Source organism: Taurulus bubalis (assembly GCF_910589615.1).
Source record: "Taurulus bubalis genome assembly, chromosome: 5".
NCBI classification, from domain to species: domain Eukaryota; kingdom Metazoa; phylum Chordata; class Actinopteri; order Perciformes; family Cottidae; genus Taurulus; species Taurulus bubalis.
Genome location: NC_136593.1, coordinates 24,214,062 through 24,230,641, shown reverse-complemented (window position 1 = coordinate 24,230,641; position 16,580 = coordinate 24,214,062). Strand labels below are relative to the sequence as shown.

At 41.1% G+C, this 16,580-nt stretch overlaps 1 protein-coding gene across 1 annotated transcript in view; it reads left to right on the top strand.

Annotated features, from left to right (window-relative positions):
• nfasca (neurofascin homolog (chicken) a) overlaps window positions 1–10,469 on the top strand; it is a gene marked incomplete at both ends in the record, with an annotated part of 51,794 nt that extends 41,325 nt beyond the window's left edge. The window contains 3 exons of the mRNA XM_079217722.1: window positions 515–584; window positions 3,593–3,610; window positions 10,241–10,469. Of these exons, the coding sequence (XP_079073848.1) occupies window positions 515–584; window positions 3,593–3,610; window positions 10,241–10,469 (317 nt within the window). The remainder of the gene's footprint in view (window positions 1–514; window positions 585–3,592; window positions 3,611–10,240) is intronic.
• Window positions 10,470–16,580: the final 6,111 nt, after the last annotated feature.

Here is a 16,580-nt window from a genome sequence, read left to right as displayed (position 1 = left end):
GAGTTCATCCCTTTCTTGCGGCAACAGTCCCCATCTGTTTGCTTTATAGCATCAGTTATTATATGCAGCCTGGTTCCCACACAAATGTGCTCACATTAAACTTAACTGCATACTCAATTATGTTTGGAGGGAAATGTTTTCACTGAATTATTATTTTTGTCTTCAACGTATCACAAATACGTTTCTATGTGAATGTATTTGAGCCTATATTCACATCTTAATGACAAGCATGCATGTCAAAACATTGTTATACATTTAAAGTGTCATACTACAGAACTGTACCTTAAGTATCGTAACAAACTGACTCTTAAGTGAAACTATACTCTTTTACAACACCTAACCAAGTACTTTTTTTTTCAATTCACAACTTTAACTGAAACTCTTACTTTAATCTGTGAAGAGATTTCTGTTCAAACAAACTCCAGGAACCCCTCAACATGTGGATGTTTTGTGTGTCAAATCTAAGCACAACAGCAAAAGGATGAACATGTCACTGTTGTTCTTCCTTCCTTAGTCCGTGACAAAAAAGATCTGGCCCTGGACCCAGTAGATCAGAAAGACCAGGACGGATCCTTCGATTACCAGTAAGTATATATTACAGTGTGAATAACATCTTTGTTTGAACGCTGACCTTTGAAATTATTTGAAGTTCATTTAGTTTTTAGTGATCAAGGGAATTGGATCAGGTTGTACAGCGAAGTGGTATCGTCTCATCTTTTATTCTGTGTGAAGACTAAGTGTAATTGCCAGACATTTTAGTCAGTTAAAGCAATAGAGTGCTGCAGGAATGAGTCCTAAAACACAGAAATGAAGGTTCCCTCGTCTCCAAGTCAATGGCTTTTTAAATGTGTTTTTGGTAAGATGCCTTTAATAAGGTCTGTGGTTAACACAGGTTTTTTTCTATGACGTAAAATACGTCAGTAAATCATTTTTGCAGCTTTTACGTGTCCTAAAAAAGTCAGTAGCTAATAAGTGGCTAAAAAACATCCACTACAAAACGTCAGCACACAGACTAAACTGCCTTTTATCGCGTTATGGTTTGTTTATCGCCTCACGTTAACTTTTCGCTTCTGCCGATTGCATTCAGACATAACTTTATGTCATCCCTGCAGCACTCTAGTCATGAAAATGATGGGTCACATAGTTTCAATGACTTTAAAAGCGCCAGTGTGTTACATTTAGGGGGATCTATTGGCATAAATGGAATATAATATTATTAAGTATGTTTTCTTGAGTGTATAATCACCTGAAAATAAGAATTGTGTTTGTGTGTGTGAGCTGTATATATCTACATATGGAGCAGGACCTCTTCATGAAGCTGGGCGCCATTTTATTACAGAAACAGATCAGACAAACCCAAACATTTGTCGAGACAGGGCCTCTAGTGTTTTCCCGTCAGCCGCTGTAGTTCTCCTACACGCTCAACAGGAGAAGTTTCAGTTGGTTGCAATCTGCAGCCTCACCACTCAATGCCGCCAGATCCTACACACTGGACTTTTAAAACATGATATCCTTCAAACAGCAAAAACACAAAGACTTGCCACTCTGTGGCACTGCAGAAAAGCTTAGAGCTCCTGTTTAAGAATATTCAAATTGACATGGCGTCCATTTCCAGCTCCTTGCAGTGAATATTGTAACTTTTGAAAATACAGCAATTGAAAAAATAATGAAGGCAAGAACCAGGTGTGGGCCTGAAGCCTGCTCCGACTATGGACAGTGTAGTCAACCACGCAAACACACTTGAGCGTACACGGGTTGAGATACAGAGAGACAGATGCAGGATTGTCTCAAGCAAGTCATGCAGGCACAGAGGGGCTGGGATTCAGATCAGATGAGACAATGCTTCAATTAGGAAGCAGTTTTAGGGCACAGATGCACATGTTTTCCTGGGAGGAGAACCAGGTGGGTGCTGTCCCTTCGCCACGACACCGTCCAGCCATCATGGGTTGGGAACTCATCAGCGGTTCCTCTGTATGAGAACTGTGTAGAGCGACGGCCATTAGCTAGCCAGTCGGACACAAACACAGCTCCTGTTCACATGATGGGTATCAAATGAAGTACTCACGTAGGGTACTCGTATCCTTTTTCTAACAATACCCAGCCCAACAATTTTTAATTAATCATAGTGAATAGGGCTCATTCCAACACTAATGCAGACACATTTGAAAACACATCTAGTTCTTTTCAAGCTGCTGTTTTACACCAAAGAGCAGCCTTCATACAAGGCTCTTAGGACACATGTTTCATATTATGCTGTGTCCAGAACCCACTGAAAAGCAACAGGTGTTGTTATCATCACATCTTTCAGTTGATGCTGTATGATAAGCATAAAAGTCTCAACGCAGCTGGTAGCATTACTTAGCAGGTAGCATTAATTAGCAGGTAGTGTTTATGACTTGTGATAACCACTACATTGTGTAAATAGCTAAAGTGAAGCAATAAAAAAGGGGTCAGAAAGAAAGTTTAAGAAAACAGAAAGCAGATATAACCTCTAGCCAACGTTATCCAACATCTTAAATACTATTCCAAAGCAATGTTGCTGTCAACTTGTTGACCTTCTGAGGTTTTTATGGATGACTAGCTTTTAAAAAACGACTGTTTGAACCGTGTTGAATAGCTGTCTCGCTCAAACAACTCGCCATCCAAACACCTCCTTTATGGTCTTAAACCTTTTCCTTATGTGGCAGAAGGCCTGTGTGTGTGTGTTGTGCAGTGTGGTCTTTATGAGAATTACTGATCATACACAGTAGAGCGAGATGTACTGTATATTCTGTGCAGTGTGTGTTGGTAAGTGATGTGTCTTTTGCTCCCTCCAGGTCCCACTGATCTCTGTGGCTTCATTCCTCTTAATGAAGAATGAGTCCGTCTGTTCTCTGTCCGTCCACTTTGACTAAAAACATGTTGAATTTAACCTGCGTTCTAAACTCAAGCTGCACATGTCATGTTGTAACTCCGCTGTGTGAGAGTGGCACTAAAACCTTTCTTATCACTGAACACACGCCTCCATAGCAGCACACATAACAGCAAGGATCCCGTCTGTAACAGACTAGCCATGGTCCGTACAGAATGGAATCACTAGGGAATGTCTTATCTTTGTGTAGCTCTGCTCTGGCGCAAAGAGTTTTTGCTAAAAGAATGGAATTTCTGAATCTGCTGGCGTTGGAATTCAAAAGATAGCTGTGAATGAGAAAAGCGGCGCGATCAGCCTTTATTATCACCTGCTGTGTTTAATACCGTGTGATTCATTTTATCTCCAGTGCGTGAGATCCTGTTTAGCTCTTTAATCAATAATGAGTCTAACGCCACTGTAATACCTAACCCTTCTCTTACAGTCAAGGTCATTGCTTTGCTCTGATTCTGACCCACCCTCCACTCCGCTCTCTGTGTGTGTTCCTTTGTGTGTGTGTGTGTGTGTGTGTGTGTGTGTGTGTGTGCATGCGAGGATTTACATGCATGTATCATGTGGAGCTTGTCCTCCTCCTCTCCCCTTTCTCTCTCTCTGCACCCCCTTCTCTCTCACTGTCTCCCCTGTGTCCTCACGTCTCGTCCCTCTCTCTCCTCCACGCTGAAATGGGTCGTCTGTCCCTGACAGGAACGAAAACGAGAACAGGTACTTTGGTTTTCGGCACGGCATCGCTCTTGGCCTGTGCATGTCGGGGGAGCAGGTTTTTATTCCCTGAGCTGGGGAGAACGTGGGCTGGATAAGGTGTAGCTTATTTAAGGAGACCAGGCGGGACAATGAGCCTGATAAATGCATGGCTGGCTCTTTGGTCAGTCTGCAAACAGACTTTATTCAAGACGGAAGCAGTAGGAGTCCAACTGGCTTTTAAAGCACTGCTTGAACAATGTGACGGACAGGGTTTAAAGTAGCGGATACCATATTATTAAATGTGATTAGCAGAGATGAACAAGATTCAGATTGAGTGCCAGACTTTGGTTCCTTTATGGGTGTCAAACTGTAAACCAAACCATTTCCTCTTGAAGGCCAGAGCTCCCTGGCTCTGCAGCATTCTGATTCCATGATGGTCACATGACATCAGGTGGGATCACTGCAACAGTTGTTGGAAGGAGCACTTCTTAGGTTTGTTTTGCATAAGGCTAACTTTGACAAGCCCGTGGAAGCCTTGGGGCAGGCTCTTAACATTTGAGTCCCCAAACAGACATACTCTATGAAAACAGATTAATTACTAAATATCCTCCCCGGTGATGAATATTCTGCTTTTAAATTGGCATCCTTAGCACATAAAAACGAGCGTTAATTACAATCCACTGTAGGCCGAGTTGAAGGGAAATTATATTTTAGGTAGGACGTGTTATCTTTAGAACACAGCAGAGTAGCTGCTGAGGCTGTATTCATGTTCAGCACGAAATATAAAAAGCCTGTGCTAAATCACAGTTGTGGTTCAGCCATTATCACATGGAAAGAGCACATTAGCAAGCAAATTAATACATACAGAACATGGCCCCCCGCTGCACAGTCAAAAGTTCCATTTATTCTTGTATTGTACGGCTCGAAGCGGCTCTCAATATTGGAGCAACATTACACGAGTCCATTCATCCTTATGGGATATTGCCTGTGCATTTCTGTTACCCTGAGTTGCATATGGATCAGTCAATACAGAGGAGCTTGTCTGGAACTTTAAAAGGCTCTTCATGGATCAGCTGTTCCAGCAGCAGGAGGGGACGTGATACCAGAAAGCAGCCAGAGAGAACAGTGCAGCAGCTCTTTTTTGGGGGGTTTTGTTCCAGCCAAAAAAAGCACTAACATGTTTTTCACCCTTCTAGAGGTTAATTGCATTGCAATTGCATTTTTCCCTCCGCCGGCTGACATTTAAAAAGCATCCGCCACCAGGTGCATGGGGTGGGAAATGGAGAGGCAAATCAATTGGGGTCTTAGTGAGGGCAAGGAGGCAGGATGATCTACGCTTGGGACGACTTGACACCCTTAAGGAAACTGGTTTAGGCAACTAGCAACTGGAGAAACATTCAGAGGACAAAAGATTGAACAAACAAATGTTGTGACCTTAGAAAATACGGTAACACTTTCTTTGAAGGCCATGTCTATAAGGATTTATAAACGAGAATTTGTATTGCGTTAAAATCTGCGTATGCACTGTTTAACTATATGTATTGACACTCATACATATTCATAATGGTTTATAACAATAATCATAACACTGATAAGTATCATAATACTTCATAATTGCTCGTCACTCATTGACATTTCTTATGCAAAGAACATAGTTTGTTCTAAAATGCATTATAACAGTGTTAATACAATGCATTGTAGAATGATTGTAATGTATTACAACTATTGGAATTATAATACACGATGATCATTGTCAGTGAGTGAAACAGCTATGAATTATTATGAGTTGACCTCGAAACTCATTATAAAATGCTTTATATTGTGTTTTGATAATTGTTTAAAAAAAATGATGGCCTATGATAACAGCAGATTATAACACACTATACGTATGTTAATAATGCACAATAGACATGGGTTCATAGAGAATGTTACTGAAATGATATATTTAAGTACAAGCATCAGGAATGACGGACTATTTCTTCTCCTGTTGGCTCATCTGGATTTGCATTCTTCTTTCTGAGGTTTTTCACTATTTTAGTGTGCAGGACAAGAATGAAACGTCATTAACTCTTTTTAGAAAAAACAGTTTTACTTGCATGAAAAACACATGAGACTTCATAGTGTAGTTACAGGATGAATCTAATTTAATACAACCTGGGTCTTCATTTACACAGTTGGCCATTAACATTTCATAAATTGCTGAGATCTGTGAACGCAGCGACATCGCTTTACAGTCAGACGGCTCAAGAAACACAAGCATCCCGCCATCGTGCGGGTTGTAAACAAACCTCCAGGTCAGTCACATTTATTTGGAACAAAAAGCATGTTAGATGCACTTCCTGTAACAACTCACTGCAGTTGTGTGCACACACTTTTCCCGTGTAATGAAGAGTCATCAGTGGCTTTTCAGACAAGTGGGTTATTTGTGGGTTATTTCCCCATTACGCTTTGTAGTAGTGAAGTCCCTGTGTCCCCATTTCTCAGCAACTGGTGACATCAGTGTTGTTACTCATGGGAATGATGGCCACTAAAATGAACCACGAAAACAAGGCCCAAGTTGTAGCAAGCTGGAATTAGATGATACACATGCTATGCTGCCCTTTTCTCATACGGAGAAAAAATATTATTACCCCACGACTACTATTTTAATCAAAGCTCAAAGATCTACTCTGTTTCATGCCACTAGGGTTATGATGATTGAAATGTATTATCCTCCACTCTTAAAGATATATAAATGTTGTTGTTGTGTTGTCCTCATCTCCCTTTTCAGTATCTGTGTATTTATGCATGTCTGGTTGTCCATCTGTGTCATGACTGTCTTTCTGTTCTACCCTCCCCACTTTATGTCTGTGTCCTTTGTCTCTTTTCGGGATTTATTTTCCTCATTGGTCCAAAAGTGCTCTTGAAAGGTACTGTATGAAAGGAGAAGAACCCTCTTAATCCTGCTCAAAGAAAACCGTTTCTTTTATTGCTCGTTTGCAGTGCATTTGAATTGATTACTGTCGGTTGGAGCCATTCCACTTGGTTAACATCCTAATGAGTTTTATCTAACAATTGACAGCATTTATAAGCATGGTAAATCCAATATGGGATATAATCGAACCCATACAATTCCTCAATACACATCTGTGAAGTTAAACAGAAGTAAAAAACAAAACAAAACACAGTGAGTTGACTTCCTGACTCTATAGTCACGTTAATCTGACGCTGCAGATTGGCGAGGAAGGTTATCTGAAACTCACTCCCATTCTCTAAATATCTTCCCCAACCCTTTGCTCTTCTAGTAAAAAAAAAAAAAAAGAAATCACCTAATCAGATAATTGAATCATTCCGACTCTGCCCTCCTTCATTCTGAAGACATCTTGAAGTCCCCAAAATAAAAGGATCTCTCTTAAATCCCCCCGTGGCTCACTGAAGCTGCTGGTGCAGTACGGTCAACAGATGAAAGCAAGCTTTGGCAAATGTGACCGGGGCAGACGGTACGAAAAAGGCTCTGCCTCTTGGCCACATTTATTTAATTAGCTGTAAGAGATGAAATCTCGAAGCGCTTCAGTGGTCCTGGTGCATCGAGAGATGTACCTCTGATCTGCTGCTGGCACTCTCCAAGCATATCGAAACCACAGAGCACACTCCTTACGGCACGCGGAGTCTGATGCATTGATCAGCTATGAGGACATCCGCACCTGAATCCACAAATTATTGGTCTTCTTTCCAAATACATACACACTTGCTGTAGTCTGTAACTATTTGGAAAGTGACAACAAATTCAATTTGTTGGCTCTGTATGCAGCTTTTGTCATTTTTGGGACCTGGCTTCTTGACATACAGCCCAAGCTGCTGATAAAACGGAGACACTCTTGACTCAACCCAATCGCCAGAAAGAATGTTGGCATTGTACATTTCTGAAAACCATGGAATACACACAATGTGGATGTTTCTGAACCATAAATATGTTTCATAAAAATGTTTCATTGCACAATGCCACGTGGTTATCTCTGTGAATTAGTTTGTTCGCTTAAGGCAACAAAACTACTTGGTTATGGTTTGAAATAATATCATGTTTTTTTACTGTAAATATTCAACTACCGCCCTTTGTGGACTTCATTACATAACGTTATGTAACAAGCACAGACAAAGTTTCCTTTTGGTTTCACAAGAGACACTAACATCAGTCTTCTGGGTGAAAGTCCTGTGTTTGTTTGATCCATCCAGTCAGAGTGGACTTTCTAAAGCTGTGGTTTTCAGAAACGTACAGTGCCGAAATCTTTCCCTCGCGACTGTGCTGCTTGACTACTTAATATTCTAATCAATTAAACCATGACTTGCATTTACCCACTTTATGCTCAACTCCCACTCCCTTCATCTCTTCCCCTTGTTACATGTCAGCATATGTTCTAAAAATGCATCCATCGTTTCACTATCTCTGTTTCTCTCCCTGTCTCTGACTCTGCTCTGTAACATACTTGTTGTGGATATAGAACGACTACTGGATTTTGGGTTTCGACTAGAGTCACATTTCGAATTGTGTCAGATTGTGATTGCGCTGCATCTGCCGTGTATTCTTGATTATCAACATGTCTGGTTTCTAACATGTATTAAGGGATGTCTGCGGTTGTTTCAGCATGGAGCATGACGATTCTGAGAAGCTACATTGTAGATTCTGTCCTAGCAGAGTGAAATGTGAATACATAATGTTTGATAACCTTGAAATGTGATACACAGACCTGAGCAGAGAAGAGATATCAAACAGAAAAATATCTCACCTTTGCATCCTTCGAGTGCACCTCCTGCTGTTATGCTGCTGGCTTGATCTGAGACAAGAAAGCTAATGCTAGTCCGTAGGTCATTCTCCCTGTGCATGAAGTTCTCTTCTCCCGAAAATCAGAGTAAAGAGACATGCAGCCATGCTCTGAACTGAAATCAAGCACAGCTCCACAAATGAGGTGCACTGGAGTTCTCCTGCTTTGATCTCAGGTCAGAATATGGGCACCATTTAGCATGTGTATGCAAATGTCTCATTTGAATTTTGGACGACAGTATTTATCTCTTTTAATCACCCCTGTCTCCTACCAAATACTCCATATGTACTTAAGTGTTTGTAATAATTCCACTGGTAATATTTGTGTCCCAGTCCAGTAAATGTGACGTTCTTATACTGCCCAGAAAGGTAATCACAGATAGTTCAGGCGTATCCTGTGCATCCCATGTGTAGTTAGCTTTAGGGAACAAATATGTTGACAGTGATTGTTTTCAGATTCATTCTGTGTTAATGTATTGGCAGTGAATAGTTTGCAGATAGATTCAATCTTAATCCAGGCAATTTTTTTCCTCTAAAACCTAGTTGTTTTAAACAAATTAGTTTTATATGAACGTCATTTTCAGGAGACAGGGTTGTTTTTAAAACATAGAGGCGAATACTGTATAGTGTTCTGCAAAATCAACTTATAACGTTCGATCAACAAGCATCTTTGGTATAAAATGCTATTGCAGCTGTCTTTTTAAAGGATAGGTTTGGATTCTCTGAAGTCCATCTTAATACAGTACTCACATGGTATAAGAATGTTGACACACTTATCATGACTTCTGTCTGTTCGGGTCCCGATGCTGTTTACCTGAAGCACGGCTACTGGAGAAGTGCTGGAAGCAAACAAGTCGCCAGTGCTGAGATGGTGTCCGCCTACAATAAGCACGCGTTAGAATGCAAACTGTCCTAAGAAGTGTACAATTCTACTACTTTTACCTTTAGGTTCTATGTAACGTTACTTTGACAATGATATTCAGTAGTTTAGGAGAAGCCTGAGCAGTTCTCAGCTGCTCCAACAGTAGTGGCAAACTTTGCTAGCTTAGCTAGCTAACATTAGTGGGCTGCGGTGGTCAATAATTTATACATTTAATCAACTAACTGTGGGGTTATTGTGAAATATAACAAGATATATAATTCTAACTAGGGAAACTTAATGACCACAAAGTAAAAAAAGTAGTAATTCTGTCGGCGTCACAAACAGAACGCCTGTGTCTGCTAACAGTGTTAACTGGTAGCTGTCAGCCAAATGTGTCCATGTTGCCATATTTGTTCAAGAACATTCAACGGATGCACACGTTGTTTTGTTCATAGAAGTCTGCAAAGGTGTTGCCAGATTGGACTGACGGAAAGTAGCCCAATCAGGGCATCAAGAAAGGAATCAGTCATTGCATGTTGAGTTAACACCAGTAATGAACCAGGAAACAATTATCCACTTGAGTTGGCTGAAGCCTCATATTAGCTTTGGCTAATAACTTAAGAATGCATCTTGTCATAGAACATATTCAGTCCCCATCACTCACCGTGATGAAGTAATTGCTTCATGGCCGGTTTAGGAGCAATAATTACAGTGAACCCTTCCAAATGACATATAACATGTGAGTACTGTATTCATATTATCAAACCAATCCTTTAAGGAATAAATGGAAAAGAAATTACTTCAGTCACTAAGCCTGACTAAGAAAATATGAAATTAACATACTTTCTTTACCTGCAATCCGCATAACCTTTCACTTCCCCCTTTTAACCCGTGCCGGTGGGGTCGACAGGGGCCCAAACTCCTGCCGACACTGAACCAGCATTCTGCTCCCGTTTTAACCTTCAACTCTGCTCTCCATCCACCTTTGCAGCAGCGACGAGGACAACAAGCCCCTCCAGGGCAGCCAGACGTCGCTGGACGGCAACGTGAAGGAAAGTGACGACAGTCTGGTGGACTACGGCGAAGGCGGTGATGGCCAGTTCAACGAGGACGGCTCTTTCATCGGCCAGTACACGGTGAAGAAGGACAAGGACGAGACGGAGGGCAACGAGAGCTCTGAGGCCACCTCGCCCGTCAACGCCATCTACTCGCTGGCGTAGCGCTGTAGCGCCGGTTGCCCCCCCCCTCTGACATGAGGGCGTTACGACAAACCACAGCACCACACACCAGACACAAACACACACATACATGAATATATTACTATATGAAACAGAAGGAACGCAGCAGGGCCTGTCTGGAGACTGGGTAGGCTTCCTTCTGCAGATAAAGTCACGGAAACACAGGAGTGGAATTAGACCACAAGCCTTTATTTTAGTTTCCAGCTCGAAGAAATTGGCCCATTGGAGAAGGCGTTTGGACAAAGAGGACAGTGCTCGTCTTCCTCGGCTCTCTGCCTGCCCTTACACAGACTTGGAGTGTGCCTTCGGGGCAGCTTTCAGCACTTGGAGGCATCAACAAGCGTTCTCTAGAGATTTTTCTTTGGTTCGTTTCTGCTCCAAACATTTCCAGTGTCCCCACTCTCCGCCCCTCATACCTCTGTGTAGCGTCCCGGTAAAGTACACACACACACACACACACACACCACACACACACACACACACACACACACACACACACACACACACACACACACACACACACACACACACACACACACACACTGGCCCATCCTGTAACATATCAGCTTCTAACCATCAAACTCAACAGGATGCCGGCAGATATGTTTATCATATTGATATTTACGCAATGAAAGATTTTAGTTTTTCCACAGCTGGTAGATGAGTCATTGAATCTTAATGAGTGCTGTATTCAGTCCTGGCACACATTTTAGTGCCCTGCAAAACTATGCACTATCACCCCCTCCATAGCATTCTGGGTTTAACCTGGTTAGTAAAAGTACACGTTTTGGGTTTCTTTGTTACCCCTCGCAGGCTAAATCACATGCTTTTATTCACTCTGCCTTGTACGATGTGTTAGACATCTTTTTCCGATGTGCAGATGTTCAAAATGGCTGCCACAAGGAAGGCTGTTTTCTGTCACAAGCACCAAGCTCTGCTACAGTATGTTATTAATGAAGAATATTATTTTGGAGCATGGTAGTAACTTAGTGCAAGAGAAATGGAAGGCAACAGACAGGAATGTTAGCTTCGCTTAAAAAAACAACAGTAGACCACAACCCAGTGAATTCCTTAGTTAGCATGCAGGCTAATGCTGCATTCATGTCCAATAGGAACAACTGTCGGTTGACAGCGAAAATGTTGACAGATGTTTCGTTTTTTCTTTTGACTTTGGTTTATTAATTGTTACACACAGTACTTTTGAAAGTACGTTTTATACCAAACTAGACATTGCAACGTCAATCCAACATGGTGATCACACAATGACGTATGATGACAGGGAGAAAGGGGTTTTCAAAATGGATATATATTCCTCTACAACTTACCTGCATATATTTTCTCAATTGTGGCACCACAATTGTGGAAGTTTGGGGTCCCAACCCCAAATTATTTTTTTGCTCCTGGAAGTTGAGATATGTAATAATTTCAAGTTGGAAATGTCTACATTCTCTCCCATGGGACATGAATGCAGCACGAGAGGCTCAGAGCCTTGTGTGTTATGTGTGATCAGGTGTGTTCAGACTACATCAATGCCTTGCATTTTGCCCACAAATGTATTTTCTTCTTTTTTAGCTCAACTTACTTCTGTTAAAAAGGAGCGTGCAAAAAGCTTCACTCTCATTGAAAACAGTTAAGAAAAGCTGCTAAAACGCTCTCTGTCTGATCTTAAACAACCAATATAGAGACGGTAGCTGTCAGCTAGCTAACTAACATAGCCACCAACCTCCAGCTATGTCAGTCACTTCCCTCCAGACCCTTTTCTGGTCTTCGTATGTTCATGAACTGGAGCCATAGAGTCTCGAGAATAGCCAAATAGTTTTGTGAGCGTCAGCATGGACATATCTTTGGTTTAATTAATTTGTACCCTCTCATGCTTGTGCATTGACTTTATATGTAATCACAACATGTTCTTGGCGTGTAGTCTGAACCCACCTTTACAGAAGGATATCCACCTCTGTCCCTCCCTCTAGGTTTTATAAATGCAATTCATTTGCTGACCATAACAGATGAAAAAAGACAGCGTTAGGGCCGCGTAAAACACTTGAATTAAATGACCAGATTTACAGCATGAAAATATATACATCGAATTCACAGCCACCTTTGAAATGAAACGTATCAACTTATTTCTTTGCAGAGGAAGAAAGAAAAAAGAAAACAGAACCTTTTAGAAACTAATGTAAGCTCAGTATTCCACTTGTCCTACAACCATATTTTTCACGTCAATGTTTTGTTAGCAGACGGATGGACTTTATTTTGTACTAGATGTTCACATTTGGTTCACAGCATCATTTTGGCACTCATACTGTGGTTACCTGCTACTCAACAGCACTATTAAACCCTCCACTGCTAAACCCGAAAGATCTTTACTGCAGTTAGCGACTGGAGTTCACATTGTATTTCAAATATTTATTTTATATTTCTATTTATTACATTATGTGAATAGTATTAATATTAGTCCTTAATTTCATAATTGTTATATACACATTTTTGACCAACTTATTTTGTTGATTCACGCCAGAAACAAGCCAGAAATAAAGATGTCTCCAGAATCTGTCATTGTTCATCATGAAGAGGCATTAAACATAATATGTTCCAGATATTTGTGATATTTGTAGCAGCTGGCTTTTCCGCTGTAAACAAAACAACATACCTGTCATGTTTATCTGTCCATTTTACTGCTCTTCTCGTACTCATGTTGTATTACAGTTACTCTGTGTTGTTATTCAGATTTATGTAACATAACCTTTCCGCCTCACAGAAAATTAATATTGTTGCTTATTATTTATTTGACATATATGCTGTACATGTAGGTCCTGAAAAAAAATCTCTTATATTTGTAAATATTTCAAAGTCGATTCCCCCAGAAAAATGCTTTATCCGAGGAGACAAAAAGTCACAATTCTGTATCCACCAAGCGACATGTGACAGGTGCATCTTTAGTCTGTCGTGCACCTTTGTAATGTAGCTTCGACTAACATTTTCACTCTGAAGAAGTATCGAGAATCATCTTTCACTCAATGTTGCCCTTTGCTTTGACATTGTGATACGTGGCACTCACTGTGGCAAGTCTATCAGTCCCTTGTTTGATGATGGTTTGGATTCTGTATCGTGAAAGAGGAACAAGTTAGATGCTCTATGATGTAAATAAGACGTAAGAGCTCCTGCAATATTCTGTTTGTAGCATTGTCACACACAGAATACTAGTAGGCCTAAAAGAACATGCATTCATCAAGGTATTGAAAGAAACTGCCCTCCTTTTAACTGCATAGACTCCTTCATCTAACATGCCGATTGTTGCATAGCTCCGTCCATTTCAGGGGCCTCCTTACAGGACCAATTCATACTTGTTATGTAACCGGACTGTATGTCGACAACACATGCTCCAGTTCTGTTGTAGACTCCAATCCTGCACTAGCTTATATTAGTCCGCTTTATCTGAGATAATTACAAGTTGACAAGGAATTAATAAACATGTGACTGGCCCACAATGGATTGGCCAAATGTGGGTAAAAGAAGGTTTTAATTCCTTGCCTTGTAGTTAGGACAGACCTAATCCATTTGCAGAAGGAGGAGGCCCCTAAAATGGCACACAACATATGACTTGGTGACAGGCGGCCATTTTGAAAAGACTTCTGGCCTGGTATTTCTCACCCCTTTTTAAAACAAAGAGATGTCTGATTCTCCAAAAACACAACCTCTCTGTCAGTAATCCCCTCTTCCAAAAACCCATGTTCCCTTCTGTCTCTAAGCAGAAACTCAAAGCAATATCCTTTTAATCATCTGGGTGTTTTATCTGATGCCTTCGTGTTACAGTATGTTGGTGTGACCACAGGGGGTTGTTTGTTTGAGGCACCGAGCACAGACATCTTGACAAGAACAGAAGACCGCTGCTGAACTAGAAGAAAACAGGAAGAAAAAGCACTGAGGGGTCAAACATTGGGTTGGAACATGTAAGTCCGAACTTTCTCACCGGATTCGTTTTTTTCCAGATCTGGTCTGGAAACCTGCACCTCCCTCTTCCCACATGGCCTTTCCTCTTTCCCCCCATTAAGTGGATCACAGTGGGGAAATGTTGTAAACTGGCTGTATAACAAAGAAAAAAGAGAATTATGCATATTTGCTGATGAACAGTGCTTTTTTTCTTGTCCTTTTATTTGTGCACGTTGACTCTCTTTCTACTGTCCGCATCGTCTCAGCTCCCCTTTAACGGGGGAGAAGAAGATGTCAATGTGCAGCTTTGTGTTTTCCTTCATTTCAAAATGCTGCAAAGTGTAGAATGGTACACACACAAGATTTGCAACTGGATGGTTTTTTTTAACGATTGATCACATGCTGTTTGGCTTTTTTTATATGAATTATCATGTTAGTATCTTCTTGTTTTTACCATTACGTATCAGAGCAGCTCGTCAAAGTCTCGCTTCAACACGCAAAATAAAAGCTTTTGTAAGGTACATACTCAACAGAAAATGGCATAAATATATTCACCATGTATGCGTGTATGATGAGATGTTGCAACTTCTGCTAGCGACGCCTTCTTTATAGTAAAGCTATCTCCTTTTCTCTACCTCCTGCCGGCTGGTCTCTCTGTTCATCTCGGAGCTTTTGTCATGTTGTTGACACGTTGTATTGTAGCTTGACAGAAACTAAACAAGAAAAGAAAAACCCCAGAGAGCATACATTGTGGTTTGTCTGACCTTGTGTATAATAGAACAGCTGTAGACGACACACCTGACTGTCTTCAGATGCAAGCTTGAGCTAATTATCAGCCATCACAGTCTTGCTGTCTAGCATCCATTGCCATTTCCAAATACTGAAGCCAATGCTAAATTGCCCTGAAGTAATAGTATTCATTCACCATGGTAGGGGCAGGCTGAGTAAAACCCTTCACAGGTCCATCGCGATGCCTGACCCTATACATACGGGCTATTTAGACTTCCCAGTGTTCAGAAGGAACTACAGCAACCGAAATAAACTCTCACAAAACAGGGAGATCACACAGGCTCTAGTGAGGCCCAAGGAATTAGCAGCTACTTTATAGTGATAATCACCTCAACTGGTTTACTGCTCACCTCTTGTCTAAGCAGGGGGCTATCGAGCCAAGAGAGGAAGTGCTCAGCACACTTTTTTGAGAATGACGTAATCAATTAGCCAATATTATCTTGAAGTCTCTCCTGGATTAAATCAAATCCAGTGTATAGGTTGAAAAAAACTTTTTTTTTGAGAAAGTGTCTAACGTAAAAATCCCAGTGCCACATAAACATTATTTGATTTTAAAACTATGCTGGATTTAATTTAATTTCACCTATTGTGGCTGTGTACGTCTAATTGTTGTGTTCTTGATCAGTATTCATATTCTCTTCCAAGTTTGAACATATACTTGATTAGACAACCTATTCGACTTATTTGAGAACTTGCGAAAATTGTCTGCAAAAAGCAAAGCAACATCCACCAGTGGTCAGCTAGCAAATCATTCTACCACTTCTACCCTGTTGTCTACCACCAAAATATATTCTCTCCTCTACCACCCCACATCCTACACTGTTCTCTTCCTGAGAAGTCAGTCAAACCTGAGCCAGCTCTAACTATAAACCTGAGCAGCTCTAACTATGAACCTGAGCAGCTCTAACTATGAACCTGAGCAGCTCTAACTATAAACCTGAGCAGCCCTAACTATAAACCTGAGCAGCCCTAACTATAAACCTGAGCAGCCCTAACTATAAACCTGAGCAGCCCTAACTATAAACCTGAGCAGCCCTAACTATAAACCTGATTAGCTCTAACTATAAACCTGAGCAGCCCTAACTATGAACCTGAGCAGCCCTAACTATAAACCTGAGCAGCTCTAACTATAAACCTGAGCAGCCCTAACTATGAACCTGAGCAGCTCTAACTATAAACCTGAGCAGCTCTAACTATAAACCTGAGCCAGTACTAAAACTATAAGCCTTAGCCAGGCCTAACTACAGAACTGAGCCAGCCCTAACTATAAACCTGAGCAGCCCTAACTATAAACCTGAGCAGCCCTAACTATGAACCTGAGCAGCCCTAACTATGAACCTGAGCCAGTCCTAACTATAAACTTGAGCCAGCCCT